Source organism: Schizosaccharomyces pombe (assembly GCF_000002945.2).
Source record: "Schizosaccharomyces pombe strain 972h- genome assembly, chromosome: II".
Taxonomy (NCBI): Eukaryota; Fungi; Ascomycota; class Schizosaccharomycetes; order Schizosaccharomycetales; family Schizosaccharomycetaceae; genus Schizosaccharomyces; species Schizosaccharomyces pombe.
The window spans coordinates 1992624-2007909 of NC_003423.3; the positions used below are offsets into that span (position 1 = coordinate 1992624).

General features: G+C 36.9%; 9 protein-coding genes and 6 long non-coding RNA genes across 15 annotated transcripts; 7 read left to right on the plus strand and 8 right to left on the minus strand.

Moving 5' to 3' along the window:
• Window positions 1-48: 48 nt before the first annotated feature.
• SPOM_SPBC1A4.11C (uncharacterized protein) lies at window positions 49-1038 on the minus strand. Its single transcript, NM_001021714.3, has one exon. The coding sequence runs from the start codon at window positions 1025-1027 to the stop codon at window positions 653-655; it is 375 nt and encodes a 124-aa protein (NP_595811.1). The 5' UTR covers window positions 1028-1038; the 3' UTR covers window positions 49-652.
• SPOM_SPNCRNA.5442 lies at window positions 569-910 on the plus strand. Its single transcript, NR_194797.1, has one exon. It is a non-coding gene; the product is annotated as a non-coding RNA (long non-coding RNA).
• Window positions 1039-1283: 245 nt separating the features above from the next.
• On the minus strand, window positions 1284-2928 carry SPOM_SPNCRNA.5443. Its single transcript, NR_194798.1, has one exon. It is a non-coding gene; the product is annotated as a non-coding RNA (long non-coding RNA).
• pus7 (pseudouridine synthase) lies at window positions 1300-6314 on the plus strand. Its single transcript, NM_001021715.3, has one exon. The coding sequence runs from the start codon at window positions 1304-1306 to the stop codon at window positions 3344-3346; it is 2043 nt and encodes a 680-aa protein (NP_595812.1). The 5' UTR covers window positions 1300-1303; the 3' UTR covers window positions 3347-6314.
• On the minus strand, window positions 3383-6470 carry med14 (mediator complex subunit Med14). Its single transcript, NM_001021716.4, has one exon. It carries the CDS (start codon window positions 6303-6305, stop codon window positions 3666-3668), a length of 2640 nt encoding a protein of 879 aa, NP_595813.2. The 5' UTR covers window positions 6306-6470; the 3' UTR covers window positions 3383-3665.
• SPOM_SPNCRNA.5444 lies at window positions 6410-6754 on the plus strand. Its single transcript, NR_194799.1, has one exon. It is a non-coding gene; the product is annotated as a non-coding RNA (long non-coding RNA).
• Window positions 6634-8216, minus strand: sdh7 (ACN9 family protein). Its single transcript, NM_001021719.3, has 2 exons — window positions 7852-8216; window positions 6634-7736 (listed from the first exon to the last, which is right to left on the minus strand). Exons 1-2 carry the CDS (start codon window positions 8149-8151, stop codon window positions 7689-7691), a joined length of 348 nt encoding a protein of 115 aa, NP_595815.1. The 5' UTR covers window positions 8152-8216; the 3' UTR covers window positions 6634-7688.
• Window positions 7205-8413, plus strand: pkr1 (V-ATPase assembly factor Pkr1). The gene is made up of 2 exons (NM_001021718.3): window positions 7205-7462; window positions 7543-8413. The coding sequence occupies exons 1-2, from the start codon at window positions 7275-7277 to the stop codon at window positions 7751-7753; spliced, it is 399 nt and encodes a 132-aa protein (NP_595814.1). The 5' UTR covers window positions 7205-7274; the 3' UTR covers window positions 7754-8413.
• On the plus strand, window positions 8286-10975 carry apc2 (anaphase-promoting complex cullin family subunit Apc2). Its single transcript, NM_001021720.3, has 3 exons — window positions 8286-9747; window positions 9792-10411; window positions 10457-10975. The coding sequence occupies exons 1-3, from the start codon at window positions 8512-8514 to the stop codon at window positions 10644-10646; spliced, it is 2046 nt and encodes a 681-aa protein (NP_001018806.1). The 5' UTR covers window positions 8286-8511; the 3' UTR covers window positions 10647-10975.
• On the minus strand, window positions 8520-8918 carry SPOM_SPNCRNA.5445. The gene has a single exon (NR_194800.1). It is a non-coding gene; the product is annotated as a non-coding RNA (long non-coding RNA).
• Window positions 10976-11072: 97 nt separating the features above from the next.
• On the plus strand, window positions 11073-13239 carry ssr4 (SWI/SNF and RSC complex subunit Ssr4). Its single transcript, NM_001021721.3, has 3 exons — window positions 11073-11251; window positions 11299-11442; window positions 11592-13239. Exons 1-3 carry the CDS (start codon window positions 11093-11095, stop codon window positions 12474-12476), a joined length of 1188 nt encoding a protein of 395 aa, NP_595817.1. The 5' UTR covers window positions 11073-11092; the 3' UTR covers window positions 12477-13239.
• On the minus strand, window positions 11466-13173 carry SPOM_SPBP23A10.17 (uncharacterized protein). The gene is made up of 2 exons (NM_001356243.2): window positions 13133-13173; window positions 11466-13092 (listed from the first exon to the last, which is right to left on the minus strand). The coding sequence occupies exons 1-2, from the start codon at window positions 13156-13158 to the stop codon at window positions 12762-12764; spliced, it is 357 nt and encodes a 118-aa protein (NP_001343157.1). The 5' UTR covers window positions 13159-13173; the 3' UTR covers window positions 11466-12761.
• Window positions 13240-13315: 76 nt separating the features above from the next.
• On the plus strand, window positions 13316-14977 carry mtm1 (Mn(2+) ion transporter). The gene has a single exon (NM_001021722.3). It carries the CDS (start codon window positions 13345-13347, stop codon window positions 14350-14352), a length of 1008 nt encoding a protein of 335 aa, NP_595818.1. The 5' UTR covers window positions 13316-13344; the 3' UTR covers window positions 14353-14977.
• Window positions 13578-14184, minus strand: SPOM_SPNCRNA.5446. Its single transcript, NR_194801.1, has one exon. It is a non-coding gene; the product is annotated as a non-coding RNA (long non-coding RNA).
• Window positions 14743-15271, minus strand: SPOM_SPNCRNA.5447. The gene has a single exon (NR_194802.1). It is a non-coding gene; the product is annotated as a non-coding RNA (long non-coding RNA).
• Window positions 15272-15286: the final 15 nt, after the last annotated feature.

Below are 15286 nucleotides of genomic sequence, written 5' to 3' on the forward strand. Positions count from 1 at the left end.
AGATTGACCAACACAGAAGCGTTTTTATTTACTTTGAGAAAATGATTAGTTTGCTATATTTCATATTAAAATAAATTGAGGTAAATTAATAATTGAAAAAAATTGTAAAATTTGATATTAAATAAAACAAATATGAAAATACATCTGCTCTCTCATTCCCAGAACTTCGAACAAGAGAAGCAGAAGTCAAAAGTGGTAGTAATTTCATGGATTAAAGTAAAAAAAAAAGGATGTGTACAACCTATCGAAATATATACCTATACTCACAATGTACACATGAAAAATAAACACAGATATCGAGAATTAGCTTATAGAAGATAATCAATTTTTATGCAAGGTCAGAAAACACCGTATTATTTCTAACAAATCGAAAGCAATAATGGTTCAATACGTTTATGTACCACTGTGGAGGAGTGTCAAAAAAAAATCAAACCTGTAGGGTAATTCAGAAGAAATGGTAAACGATAGATGAACCGTTCGAATATATACAACGGGAAGAAAACAAGCATATATACAATCATAGAAAAAGATTTGTTTTACATGAAATATTCTAACTTTTTATGTTAGTTTTTCGAAGAACCAAACAACCAGAAACATATACTCAATGTAGTCACGCTTACCAAAGCGCACAAGGATACAGCAAGTAAATAATTTAAGGCGTAAGATTGTCAATTTGTGAAATTGTGAGTTGAATATTTGAGCGGATTTTCTCCAATTCTTGAAGGGGCATCAGAGCACTAGGTTCAGGATCCATTTTTTCGCAAGATTCAAAAAGGCGTTTTGATTCACGATCTAGCGCAGATATCATAGTAGGTAATCGGGGAAGGACCTCTGAAACTTGATTGATTTGTTGGTTCAAAACTCTCAGAGAGTCATTAAGTGTTTTATCAAACTCAGACAAAAGGTGCTGGGACGTTTCGTACAATATAGAAGGGTCATTGCTCTCAGGAAGAAGCTGATTTAATTTATCAATTGGGCTCTTGAATTTCGAGGGACCAAATTCCCCAATCCAATCCTTCTCGGGCATTGATATTTGGCGTCTTTCTTCAAGTAGCCCTCGTCTGTTTTCCTTTTCTTAGTTCTTTCCGAGATCCTTCGTTTCGGTATACTAAATTATATATTATGGTCGAGAGTGGTATAATTTTAATGAATGTCATACGCACCTCGTAATAATGTACTATTGAGCATTGTCGATCCACCTTATAACTAGATGCAGAAAGTGTGCTTAACATGGCTTTATGAATACTAACGCGGTAGCTAATCCCATTCAAGTGGTTTTGAAATTTGTATATTCGCTTTAGCAATGTCCCAAGAAAACCATGTGGATGTCCCTAGGAAAAGGATTCGGATTGACCAATCTGAGTCTTCAAGGAATTTGGAAAGAAATGGATTAGAAGATGAAGCCAACGCTCCTTCAGATTTGAGCGGTCAGAAGTTTTATATGACCGAGTCAGATGTAGGAATTGATGCGTTTTTGAATCCAAATCTTCCTTCAATCGATGGAATTATTAAAGCAAGATTCACGGATTTTGCTGTTTTTGAAGTTGATACAGATGGAAATATAGTTCACTTAACTGATATGGAAGCTCACGATCCTATCCTTTCGAAGGCAACCGGAGACAAGGAAACTGAAGACGCAAAAGATTCTTCTAATCAAGATATAAGTAATGACCAGAAAGCTCCTTCTTTTAAGGAACAAGAACCTGCTACACTGCCTATATTGCCGAATGACCTCCAAAGTATCATACCTAAGGGAATTGGTAATGAATTTATTCAATCTCTTCATAAGCTATCAGTTGGTGAAATAACTGATCCCATCTCATTAATTCTTCCCGAAAATACTCCTCCTATGGATAAAGGTCAGCGAACGATCTTACATCAATTCATACGAAACAACTTTTCTGGACTCGAGTCTTCTACAAAAGGGAATGGAACTTTTACAGTGTCAAAGACCACCAGAAAAAACCAGCCTAGATCACGAAGAGATCCCCGATTAAGTTGGAAGGCTTTGGGTGGTGAATATTGCCATTTCCATTTGTATAAGGAGAACAGAGATTCTATGGACTGTCTTGGTAAAATTGCCCGCCTCCTCAAAGTCCCCACTAGGACTTTATCAATTGCTGGAACCAAAGATAGAAGAGGCGTAACCTGTCAACGCGTAGCTATTCATCATGTTAGAGCATCTCGACTCGCACAATTAAACTCTGGTTCTCTTAAAAATTCCACATATGGTTTTCTTTTGGGAAATTATTCTTATAAAAATTCAAATTTAAGATTGGGAGACTTGAAGGGAAACGAATTTCACATTGTAGTGCGTAATGTTATTACGCCTAAAGAGAAGGTTGTTGAAGCATTGAATTCTTTAAAAGAGCACGGGTTTATTAACTATTTTGGTTTACAAAGATTCGGTACCAGTTCTGTCGGGACACATACCATTGGAGTTCGTCTTTTACAATCAGACTGGAAAGGCGCTGTCGACCTAATTTTATCACCAAGGCCCGAGCATACCGGTTCTGTCAAAGAAGCAATTGATTTATGGCATTCCACTCATGATGCTGAAGCTTCTCTTCGCATTCTTCCTCGAAGGATGATAGCTGAATCCAGCATTTTGGAAACATGGTCTCGATCTGGTAATCAAACTGATTATTTAGGAGCGTTCCAGAGAATTCCCCGTCACTTGAGAAGTATTTACCCTCATGCATATCAATCTTACGTTTGGAACAGAGTTGCTTCTTGGCGGATAAAGAATTTGGGCGATCGTCCTGTTGTGGGAGATTTGGTTTACTCTACTGAGTCTAATGGTTTAAGTCAAAAAAGCCCTATTGTTGACCCAGAGGCACCTGATCTTCTAGAAGATTTACCTGTGAGCTCAAAATTATCAGCTCGTCCGATTGAAGAGGACGAAGTCAATAACTTTAGTATTTACGACATAGTACTTCCTTTACCTGGTCGTAATGTAATATACCCAAAAAATGAAACTTTCGATATATACAAGTCTGTCATGAATGAGGCATCACTTGATCCATTAAATATGTCTCGCAAAGACAGAGAACTTTCATTACCTGGTGATTATCGAAAACTTTTGGTGCGTCCTGAAAATATGGAGTTTAATTTCATAAAGTATGACAATATGGAACAACAACTGATTTTGACGGATAAGGATAGATTGGAGAACCGTTCTATTTCAGTGAGTTCTGAGGTTGGTAAGCACACCGCTGTTACGTTAAAATTTGTACTTCCATCTTCTGCTTACGCTACTATGGCTTTACGAGAAGCTTTAAGAACTGCAACTGCTAGTGGTGATCAACGTATGTTGATGCCAGCGGTACTTAAAGATTCAATATAAAATTTATTAGCTTAAAAGAACACAGCTTTGAATAAACTTGGGATTATGGCGATTATAATAGAAATTCATTTTACCTACGGAAGTTTTTTGCTTATTCATAAATGATTAAGCGTTAATTCGACGATCTCTAATTTACACGTTGGATTATATAAATCACATGTATCATCAATGTAACATTCACTTGTATACTTTAGAAAACGATTTTCATTTACCTCATTAACCAGACATTTTTTGCCGTATTTATATATACAATCACTAATCACTGCCACCGAAAGGAATGGACGGTGGAGGGGGTGAGGATTAAAAGCTTAATATGAGTTCATTTTTTTCGAGAGATCGCTAAAATTCTTTTTAGAATGGCTGTTAAATCAGCCGTTTTGTTCATCTTTATTAAGTGCATCTCGGGAGCGGCCTCAATCTGACCATTAAGCTCATCATCACCCAAGTCACCTTCCCAAACAGTATTAAGCCATGAACAAGGTTCCCATTGAGACGTCAAAGTCTGAGTTCCTTCCAAGTATCGGGAATCGGCAGATAAGTAGGATAAATCTTGGAGTATACATCCATGGCGATTTAAAAGAACTTGAATGCCATGATTTTTGGATAGGATAATTCTGTACTGACGCAGAGATCGAGCCAAAACAACGTAGCCCAATTCTTGAGCTACTAAAACACCTCTCGTTCTATCCATAATTACGCGTAATGGTTGAATAGCTGAGGGCCCATCAGAAAATGTATCCTGCAAAAACTGAGAAATTAGATGAAACGGACTATGTCGATTAAAAAAATGAAGGGTAAAAGTGTTGTCGTCATGAATTGTAGCCCTAAATTTCTCATCATCGAGATATGTAAAGTCCACATGCTTTAACGTGATACAATCTACATTGAATGCAGATGTTTTAGACAAAGCAACAAGTTTAAGTAATCCAATCCATGTTTTTTCGAAAGATGAAAAATTTTGCACACGAATGGTAATACGACCGGTTCTCCAATCTATGTAGCAGTTCTTTTCAGTTTCAGTCTCAGACTGATACGGCAATTTTCCTTTTATTCGGGAGTCAAAAATTAACTGCCCGTCATGCGCGCGAACGAAAACCACAGGAAGCATATCTTCATTAGACGATGGCATCATAATACATAAGCATCCTGTTTGGACGTATGTAGTAAAGTCATCTTCAATTAGGGCTTTTGGTGGAATAGGCAAATATTCAAAAGGCATACCACGAGCTTGGCAAGCAGTTTGAACATTGAATAAAAGTATTTGGACTTCCAATAGGTACGAAAGACGGCTAAAACTTTCAATACTTAAAGTACCTTTTGTAGTATGAACATCTTGGGTGTAGAGAGTTTGACCCGCAGCGTTCAACAATCTAACAGACCAAGAGTTGGATTCAACGTTGTACGCGAGTACCCATAGGGAATCGCCATCTTTTCTCCATTTACCTTTGGAGAATGTAAGATAAGGGAAAGAATAGTAACCTTGAACTGCATGCAACTCAGCACACTGGGCAACTTCTAATAGCTGCGTTTGTATACAAAAGAAATACAACCGATTCAAGATTTGGGCGGGAGGTTGCGTATTCAAAGCAATATTTTTTTCAGCAGCACGAAGATGCCTGGGAGGTGATAAAGGTGAAGCCGAACTCGACAGCACGAGCCTGCCGGTAACGCTGTTCACCTTGACAATTATTTCATTATCAAAGACATGAATTTTTAGACCACCACCAACATGTTCACTAAATATATTTGGGTGAAGCTCCTTACGGATTTGTTCCAGAATAAGTTGAGCGTGTTTTTGGGTAATTAATAATAGTAGATGCTGAGCATCCATATGATCATCTAATGGTACATGTTCAACAATGCCATCATGGTGCCATTCAACGAGTAATAAAAAATGATCATATTCACAACTGGATCTCTTAGAGCTAAGGGTACGCTCAAAGGCGGATATGGGTTGAGTATTTACAAATATATGAATATAATGACCAATTTTTCCGGGTTTTCCTTCTTTTTTCACATTTAATTGGGGCCAATAGTATAGACGTAGCCGTGGGGGCTTTTCATCATAGACACCGCGCAAATGCCCTAACCAACTTTCTCTGGATAGTTGAAAAGTTTGTTGTGACAATAAATTAAGGCGCTGATATAAACAAAATTTATGAAGGATATTATATATTAAAGGTAGGATGGGCTTTTGTAGAACGAATGCAGCAGCGATTTCTTCATTGAGATGCAATTCTATAAAAACCCGATATTTTGCGGGAGTAGAAGAAAAATCAGGAAGATGAAATTGAAAGTCAACAACAATCCACTGGAATGAAATACCGGTAGATTTAGGATCTTGGGAATTGGTTGTCAAAGACACTGAAAACTCATTGGGAACAGTAAATGTGCAACGACCATTAGCAATTGTGAAATGTTGAAATGGTGTCGGAATAATTTCATAAAGACTAAGACGAATTCTAATAAGCATGTTAAGAGCATGAAGGGTTTGAAGTATTTGTTTGGTACTTAGCGGTGATTCAGATAGCATGTATAATTTTGAAGTGGGAGCATTTGCTAGACGAAGACTCGTGCCAGTTGACAAAATATCTAATGCAGTAACTAAATCTGAGTTGCGTAGACGTGCAAATGACAACTGGTAACGAATATCTTGTAACACATGAACTAAATTCTGGAAGCAAAATTTTTGACCTTGAAGAAAGGCTACAACATCTATGCATCGATGAACTGAAGGAGATAGATGTACCCAACGCGCTAAAACTAGCAAACGCATAGTGAAAGCGCGCGAACGTAATAACCAATCTAAGATCTTTTTCTTTTTCTCGACATTTGACATAGAGGGTAGAACTTCGGCTAAAGACACCAATTCTTGTAACACATGATGACTAAAAGTTTCTACTATCTCAGGAAGAGGATAAAATCCTTCTGTAATGTGTGGAATCGCAGGCGGTTCCATCCTCAATTGGAGGAGTTAGGAATTTCGTGTAATAGCGCCTTTAATTAGCCGATCCTTTACCAAAACTAAATTTCGTAATAAACATAAGTTTTGTTCTTTTAAAAACCCTTAAAAAGGATTCTTTATATCTCTTTTACAGAAATCTTCGAGTAGCGTGCCAAAAGCAACTTCACACAGCTCCCGTGAAACTCTTCGATAACCTTCGTTACGCCATTCACTGAGATTGTTAAAACGCCTTAGGTTTATTCATTCAAAAAATTGGAATAATCAATAAATAAGCAATTTTAAATGGAATTAAATAATAATTGATCAATGATATTACTAAAATGGGAGATTTTGAATAAATTTGAGCTAGTATAAACATGCCCTGTTATGCGATAATCGCATAAAACATAGTTTGAAACTATGGATAATGAAGAATAACAAATGAGATGGAACCGTTCAAAAAGATTCTCGTAATTCTATAGTAGTTAAAAAGCCCCTTCTTTAAACTGAACGAAAATCATCATTAAAGCTGTTCAAACTTTGCTATCAATTTTAATCAGAGCTTCAGCGTGTCTCATTAAAATGATAATAAAACAGTAATTTAGAAGAGCTAAGCCGAAAAATAACATTTGTTTTGATCATTTAATTATTTTCTCCACGACCACAAGAAGCTGACAAAAAATTTTTAATATAGCAAAACAAAAGTAGAGCACTATTCCATTTGAATGATTCAAAGCTCTATTAACAATAAATTTGGACAAATGGAAGCATAACCTTCGGTTTTAATAGTAGTATAAGATATGGATTTCTTGAAATCCATTTTAACTTTTAATGAACTCCAACATCGGTCTCGTTGCTAAATTAATTCAATAGCACACGCACACTATAAAGGCCAGATTTTATCGCTAGAACACAAACGGTGGTTTAACAACGTCAATTCATAGCTACTACATTTCCAAGTAGTATTCCAATAAGAAAAAGATCATGTCGTATTGGGTGGAACTATGGGAATCAATTTTCACACCAGGTGTCACACCTGTATTGGCTAAGTCAGCACACGTAGCCTGTGGTGCACTTGTCGCTGTTTTTCTTGGACTTTATATAGGTACAAAAAGTATTCATTGTCTCATCTTATTTTTCCTGGCAATCTGTTTGTGGCTGTCGCTAACATGGTACGTTTATCCATGAGGAAGTTGAACATCTCGTTCACTTTTTTACGAGTAGTCCAGATCATTCATTAACAACTTTATAGGTTTTTGGTTGAGCTTGCACATGCTCGAGTTAATAACGATTTGCAGATGTCGTCTCAAAGTGCCAATAAAAATGACGACAACTCAAACAATCAAAATCCTTCTAATAACAAAGAGATGTCTGATAAAGAATCAGATTCCGCGACCACTACTCAGACTTTTTCTGTTCCTGAAGAGCTTTTGAGAGCTCGTACAACTGCCAATAATAGTTAGAAACTATAGGTCCAAAAAAAGAAGCAATAAGTTCAAGAGCACTGGTAAAAGTTCTCTTCTTTTAATAATAAACCTCAATCTAATATAAGTTTTCTTACCTGTCCGATTTGCTGGTCATTTAAAGATTCTAGTAGATCCGTATTACTGTATTTTTCCTGTTTCCAGCTCTCGTTTTCTAGTGCATCCGCATACCTCTCCCACGAGCTTAAAAATCCTACTAAATGCAAAGGATTTGTTACGTTCCGATGTCTTCGAAATTCCGCCTTTACATATTCATCTCCTAAAGCTCGTTCTTCTGCTCCTAGGTGATAGCGATGCGCTCTCAACACCCTTCGGTACAGAGGCAAAGGAGGTGTCAAAATATTCTTTTGTTTCATTAATTTCGTTATGTTATTCATTGGTATATGATTTTCTTTAGATACCGTCTTTTCAAAAATTGAATTCCTTTTAAGTTTCTTGTTGTGGTTGTGATGTGGAAGGCAGTTTGCTATTCATCGCATTCACACTAACAATTGCAAGGTCTTCTTCTACCAAATGTAAACAATACCACCAGAAGATATACTAGTAGGAAAAGTGAGTGTTCCTTCAATCATTTGTCTTGAAATCTTCAATTTTTAATTCCTTTTTCTTTTGAAAACATTACTTTGTGTTATCGGACTACGTAGAAAGGACTTGTCGATTTGGTATCGATTATTTGTAGTTGCTTGAATTCATTTATTTTAAGATTAAAGTATTTATCAGAAAAAATTAAAAGCATAATGAATGATACTGATCTGTCCACCTTTACTGGCCGTTCGTTGTTGATCGATCAATTGAGCTCAGTCACACAGGGAACACCAGTATTGGATTTTATTGACAAGTTGAGAATTCATTTCTATACCACTATTCGCCAAAATCTCTTAAAGATTGATTTAAAAAACATATGCAGTCTACACGACTTAACGGACCAACTAAGTGACTTTTGGCTTGTTTACGAACAGAGTGTCTTAGAAAGTCCTATTTTAAGTCCTGAACTCGACCGAATCCTTACATGCTTCCGTTGCCTTTGTAGAAGGTACTTGCCCATTTCGGTGATTGAAAGCGTTCTAACAGAATATCTGGATCAAGTTTTAAAAGTATGGTTAGAGAGTAAAACGAATCCTTGTTTGGATATGGAGAAATTTTTTCAATTGTGTGAAAAATTTAAGCAGCTGGGGCTGTCTTCTGTGTTAAAAGAAAGGTTTGTATATGTATTGCAGTTGCATGTCGGCTCTCTTTTAACAACACGGTATGCGATGTCTTGGGAGCAGAGTGTTTACCATGAAGCATTGGAGTGGATTCGCACCGAATTTGGGGTTCTTGTTGAACATGTATTTTCATTGTCGAATCCAGCGGTTTTGGTTCAGTTAGACCATCTTGTTTCTCAAATACTTGCTCATTTGCGATCAGACAACATTCTTGATATTGTTCTTCATTACCCCAATTCACTAGGCGCAATTGAAGACTTGCGTTTAGTTGCCCGTCAAAAACAGCAACGTCAATATTTAACCGAAACTTTTGTGAAAGATTGTACAAGTAGTATTTTGACCGCTAGCAGTGATAGCTCCTATATTCTTTTGTTCTATGTCTCTACCATTCGTTGTTTTGTTGCATTAGACCCCCCTGGTGTTCTTTTAGACAAAGCTGCCAAACCCATTCGTTCTTTTCTAAATGAACGAGAAGATGCATATAAATGCTTGGTTTCCTTATTGTTTGTTGACGGTGAAAAAGGCCTACGCTCTGAGCTTTCTCAAATTCCCACTGAAAACATCGACTCAACAACGGATCGATTTGATAATTACCACTGGATGCCGGATCCGATTGATGCGGCTCCTGACTTTAAAAAACCAACCGATAGAGACGTTGTTGGAAGTCTCATTTCCATTTTTAAAAGCAAGGAGCCCTTAGTGAAGGAATTACAATTGTTACTAGCTGATCGACTTTTACAACTTACAGATTATCATTATGAAGTTGAGGTTTGTTTTATTCTATTTAAGTTGAATTTTCTAACGTTTTTTAGGCAAAAAATATAGAGTTTTTAAAGTATCGATTTGGAGAGACTGTTCTGCAAATGTGTAGTGTTATGCTGAACGATATTGAGAATTCAAGATTTATTGATCAGAGCATCCACATGGAGAACTATGTTTCGAAAGGTTTGCACGTAACTATTTTATCAAGATTATTTTGGCCTACTTTGTCTGTTCGATATTTTCATTTACCTGGCCCTCTGAAAAAAGAACTCGATGCATATGCTGAAGAATACAGAGAAAGAAAGAGAAAAAGGGAGCTTGTTTTTTTACCCAACTTAGGATCGGTAGAGTTGGAAATTGAGCTTGAGGATAGAACACTCACGTTGACAGTTACACCGGAGCAAGCTGCCTTTATATCACTTTTTGAAGAGACTTCTACATTACATATTGAGAAAGCTGCTGAACTTTTAGATCAGCCGAAAGAAATAGTTGAGCGACATTTGAAATTTTGGCTTCATCATCGAGTGCTTACCGACATCGGCGACGACCGATATCGTGTTCGTGAAACTGAAGCCGAAACCGCGACAGAAACTGTACTTGATGAAATCCAAGGGGTATCAGCTGTTCAAAGTGAAGCCGAAAGCAGTGCCGCTGAGATGCGTGTTTACTGGTATGTTTCTTTATTAAAACTAAAATTTGTAATTAATAAAAAAAGGTCTTTTGTTGTAGGAATGTTGACGAACCTTGGAGCTCTTGAGCTTGAACGAATTCACAACATGCTCACGATGTTTATCCCACCGCCAAACGGCTATACTCGTACCCAGAGCGAGCTAAGAGAATTTCTAGCATTAATGATCAAAGAGGAAAAGTTGGAGTTTACTGGAGGAGCTTATAAGCTCAAATAATTAATGGCTATAGAATCCTTTGTCTGTTAAGAAAAGCCTTGGGATTTTTATGAACTTTTTTATGGACATCTCATTTAATTTTACGAAAACCATCACTTATACATTGCATGTCTATTGGCATATTGTCTACTAATGATTAGCAGCTAACTGTTACTATTTAAGTATGTCTTTACATTCATGCTCTTGTTTAGCTATTTACGATTCTACGATGGTTAAACGGATCTGATCAAGATAGTTGTAATGAACACAGAGACACTAGAGTATGTTTATACATTACCTAGAGTTTCGTATAGATACTGTAAATATTAGAAATTTCATTTAAACAGTGAAAACTGATGTAACATCGTTATATGAAATAGTGCAACAGAACAAAGCCAAAACTTCTGCATCTTGATAGATATGAGTAAGTTGTACCATCCAAAACTTACATATAATTAAAATCAACAATGGCGGCTACAATGGCAGCTCAGAGTCTATTATCGATTCCAGTGGAATACCGATCTCAGGTATGGTGTCGAGCGAATTTACCATATCCACCAGCACCACAATTACCAATCCCTGCTGTCGTAGATATATTAACAAAAGCGTCCCAGGCTTTACCACAGGTAGTTTTTAGAAGACTTCAATATATGTTTTTTCTAACAAATTTTAGATTTCATTTTCTTGGACTCTCATAGATCAACCACCAGATGGTTCCTTGTTTTTAGTTTGGCAAGCACCTACATTACCATCTCCACCAGATGGAATGCATTTTATGAGCAATGAAAGGTTTTTTAATATGGACGTTGCAGGAAAGGTAAGTTGCTCACAAGCACTGCGGTATAAGGGATCATTAAGCAATTGTCTAGGAACTTGCATATGTGTATCCCCGTTTATTTTAAAATAAATGCTTCAAATAAATTATTATTTTACTGAATTTATAAGTTTACTAATACAATACGATAGGTACTAGAAATTCATGAAGCAAAACACGGTTTTTATCCACTATCTGAAACTCGAACTATGCATGTTAGATGCCGATATCGATTATTAGGAGTTGGTTTTGATAATTTTTGGCTTGTACACTATTTTCAAGGTTCAGAAACTGATAGCATTCCTGCGAATATATCAGTTGCCAAACCACCTCATTTACGACGATACCCTTTACCAGACGTTAAAACTTCTCCATTTTTGCTTCAAGAACCAAAAAAACATATTCCAGAAGGTACAGCTTTATCACAGAGAGAAACCTTGCCAAATATGGGATCTGCTCAGATGAAGTCCCAATCAAGGACTCCATCGTTCTCTAATGTTACTACGTCTCCTGTTCCTCCTATCAATTCTAATGCAACAGCACAGACTGCAGAAGGACACATGGGTGCAACGAATATGACAGTCGATAACATGAACAAGCCATCCATTCCTCCAAATGGCAATACTTCAATTCTAATGCAAGAGGATTTAGAGATTGAAAAGGGTGATGTTATGGATAAACTTTCTCCGCAACAAATTTGTACGGCTCGATTTATCAAACACGCAGAATGGATGAGTCAAGTACTTTTGACACTTCAATCAGTCAAAGACATCGAACCTCCAGCACTATGGCAAGAACCTAATTCAATGGAAGAACTTGGTAAAGAGTTGAAAGATAACAAGGAGCAACTTGTAAAACAAGATCAGAAGTATCAAAGTCTCCAAGGTGATCTTTCCTACACTGATAGCATGTCCAACTTATTAAAAGAATTTTCCAACATCAAGTCGGCAGAAGAATGTGATGTCTTACAAAAAAAAATTGAGGAGTTCGCTGAAGCCAAAATCGTTCCTTTAAGTCACGTTACGGAAAGATCATAGAAGATTTAAAGTGTAGTATAGAAAAAACATGTTGAGGCTAATCAGAAAGAAGATTTGAAAAGTACGTACGTCCTACTTTAAAGCCTTGTCGCTTAATGATAGAATGCCATTGTCATTAGGGTAAACAAACAAGCACTGATATTCCTACATCGAATTTTTTTACCTTGTTTTAGGAGGATTGGGTGAAGGTGACAGAAAAATGAAATATTTTATAATGACAGGTAGATAGTTAAGAGTATGGTTCCGAATAATTTCATACATAGTATAAGGACGATGCGCTTCATATCAAAACTGGAATTTTGTTTGCCGATCTTCAACAAGCTTATTTAGTACTTCCCCTAGAGTCTTTTGTTTTTCCAGTAGTTCCAAGTATTCAACACGCATTGTCTGGAACATAGCCTTCCATTCGCTTTCCTGAATTTCCCAACTACTTTTTTTGACACAGCTTGACTCTAATTCTTCAATCTTTTTTTCTATTTTCTTATAAAGTTGTTTATCAGTTTCTAACGCTTCAGTTGCAGTTAAGAGCTCGTCTTTGTTCTGTTTACTGGTGGAAATCAATGCCTGGACCCCGGCAGCATAGCTCAAACTCGCACCTGCAAGAAACCCTACGATTCTAATAATTAGCAAGTAGTAATAGGCATATCATCACACACCCACTTCGTAGATACGACATCTTCATTCAATTGACTGTTCTAAGTACCATAGCCGTTTCTACCTTATTAAGACAGAACTCTCAGACCAGATATATGATAGTGCATTGCATAACGTTATTTGGTTTAATGAAGTTTAACTACGACTTCGTAGATGAAAGGACGGTGCTTCGTAATGAAGATGACAGGAACACAAACAGAGTCAGAGAGAATACATGCAGATAGGAGCTGCGACAGAAGGCGTAGAAGCTGACTTGTCGGTGAATGCTGAGCCCGATGTGAAGCCTATAGCGAAAATGCTGTCAGCTTGTGTAGGAAGTGTAATTACAACGCTGACTGTAACGCCTTTAGATGTTGTGAAAACCCGCTTGCAGAGTGAATCTATTTCTCAATATTCTTCTACGCAACCCATTTCTTCAGCAAAGATATTGGGGAAGGGAAGGCCAGCTCCAAAGCCTTTAGGAGGCCCGGTATCCGGACTTTATCAGATCGCTCGGCATGAAGGTGTTAGAAGCTTGTGGCGTGGATTAGTTCCTTCATTGACAATGCTCTTGCCAGCAAACACTGTACAGTTTCTTGGGTATGAGCAATTACTTCCCTTATACAGTGATTGGGGCTTTCCTGCTGCTGCTGCAATCGCAGGAGCATCTGCGCGCACAATATCTGCTACTATTGTGTCTCCTATAGAATTATTCAGGACTCGAGTGCAAGCAGTAGGCGGCCATTATCCGCCCGGCCATGCGCGCGAGATTGCTAATGAGGTCTTTGATGGATTGAAATTAATGATTCATCAAAAAGGTATACTGAATTTATGGAGCGGTGTCAGCGTAACGTTGTGGAGAGATGTACCATTCAGTGCATTTTACTGGTGGTCGTATGAGAGAATTCGACTCTTCCTGCTTGGGCATCCATCACTTCAAGCATTTTCCAGCTCTCAATCTACAAAGGACCTCTATATCAATTTTGTGAGCGGAGGAATTAGTGGGACTCTAGCAACCCTATTAACTCAACCTTTCGATGTATCAAAAACTGCTAAGCAGGTGCATGGACATACGTTAACCAGAGGTCAGTTTATGTTAACCTTATGGAAGCGAGGTGGTCCCAAGGCCTTGTGGAAAGGCACGTTGCCTAGATGTGTTAAAGTTGCACCGTCCTGTGCAATCATGATTTCAAGTTATCATTTAACTAAAAAGTACTTTTCTGAGTCTGTTGATGCTTATTAATTTAGACGTTGATTTTCAGGTTTTGGTTGGCTTGATGAAACCTTTGTTCTTTTTTTTTCGGTTTAATGTTTTCATCTCTTTTCTTACAGGATTCCATTTATGTTGATAATTCCCCTCTCGCAACTCCATTTCTATTTGTAGTCTATATGTTTACTATAATACAGGATTCAAAAATGCAAATCGAAAGAGTCTTGAAAGTAAAATAGGTTGGGTTAATTTACGAAGCGTAGAAACTAAAAATTAATATTTTTTAATTTCTGATATTAGTCTCTAAAATAAAGCCATAGTAGAACAAGCTTGCTATGTTTTTACCAGACATTGAAGCTAATGCTTTCATTATATACCCATTGTTGTTCTTTTTAAAAGCTTTTTCAATGGTTGAGGATACATATATTTTATTCAATGTTTTTCTTTTCCGTTATTGAAAAGCAGAAACAGCTCGGGCCAAAAAGTTTAGATCTTTGAAGAAAGCGATTTTTAAAGTGGGAGCTTTTGTTATCCGTTTATTTTATATGAATTGACTAGACTAGAATCGTATATAACGAAATTATTTCTAAAATAAATATTGAAAGTGATAAAAAAAAGCCCTTTAACAAGATTTTTTTTAAGATACTAAGACAAAGCAAATTAAATATTTATTAGGTTTCATTCAACTGATCGGTGATATGAACTGTAACAGGGCAATGGTTACTTGTGTTTAAGCTTTTCTTCTTGAATTTACTGAGATAAGCAACAAGTAAGGACTTGCAGGAGACATTCTAAAATATCAATAAACAAATTCTTTATAGCTTCAATTGCGGTATAAATCAAATATTAGTAGCGTCGATCACCAACTTATCTGTCAGCGTACAGTGAGTACACTTTCGATAACACTTTACCTTTTCTATTACTCTTCAAAGACAATGGATAGTCGTTCATTAATAAAATCAAGCAA

Excerpts from the sequence above, each read along its gene's own strand:
- SPOM_SPBC1A4.11C (NM_001021714.3), bottom strand. The coding sequence starts at position 1,027 with ATGCCCGAGAAGGATTGGATTGGGGAATTTGGTCCCTCGAAATTCAAG.
- pus7 (NM_001021715.3), top strand. The coding sequence starts at position 1,304 with ATGTCCCAAGAAAACCATGTGGATGTCCCTAGGAAAAGGATTCGGATT.
- med14 (NM_001021716.4), bottom strand. The coding sequence starts at position 6,305 with ATGGAACCGCCTGCGATTCCACACATTACAGAAGGATTTTATCCTCTT.
- pkr1 (NM_001021718.3), top strand. The coding sequence starts at position 7,275 with ATGTCGTATTGGGTGGAACTATGGGAATCAATTTTCACACCAGGTGTC. Across the intron at positions 7,463-7,542 it reads TTGTGGCTGTCGCTAACATG|GTTTTTGGTTGAGCTTGCAC; the intron begins GTACGTTTATCC and ends ACAACTTTATAG.
- sdh7 (NM_001021719.3), bottom strand. The coding sequence starts at position 8,151 with ATGAATAACATAACGAAATTAATGAAACAAAAGAATATTTTGACACCT. Across the intron at positions 7,737-7,851 it reads ATGACCAGCAAATCGGACAG|TTGTACGAGCTCTCAAAAGC; the intron begins GTAAGAAAACTT and ends TATTATTGGCAG.
- apc2 (NM_001021720.3), top strand. The coding sequence starts at position 8,512 with ATGAATGATACTGATCTGTCCACCTTTACTGGCCGTTCGTTGTTGATC. Across the intron at positions 9,748-9,791 it reads ATTATCATTATGAAGTTGAG|GCAAAAAATATAGAGTTTTT; the intron begins GTTTGTTTTATT and ends AACGTTTTTTAG. Across the intron at positions 10,412-10,456 it reads GCTGAGATGCGTGTTTACTG|GTCTTTTGTTGTAGGAATGT; the intron begins GTATGTTTCTTT and ends TAATAAAAAAAG.
- ssr4 (NM_001021721.3), top strand. The coding sequence starts at position 11,093 with ATGGCGGCTACAATGGCAGCTCAGAGTCTATTATCGATTCCAGTGGAA. Across the intron at positions 11,252-11,298 it reads CGTCCCAGGCTTTACCACAG|ATTTCATTTTCTTGGACTCT; the intron begins GTAGTTTTTAGA and ends AACAAATTTTAG. Across the intron at positions 11,443-11,591 it reads ATATGGACGTTGCAGGAAAG|GTACTAGAAATTCATGAAGC; the intron begins GTAAGTTGCTCA and ends ACAATACGATAG.
- SPOM_SPBP23A10.17 (NM_001356243.2), bottom strand. The coding sequence starts at position 13,158 with ATGAAGATGTCGTATCTACGAAGTGG. Across the intron at positions 13,093-13,132 it reads ATGTCGTATCTACGAAGTGG|AATCGTAGGGTTTCTTGCAG; the intron begins GTGTGTGATGAT and ends GCTAATTATTAG.
- mtm1 (NM_001021722.3), top strand. The coding sequence starts at position 13,345 with ATGCAGATAGGAGCTGCGACAGAAGGCGTAGAAGCTGACTTGTCGGTG.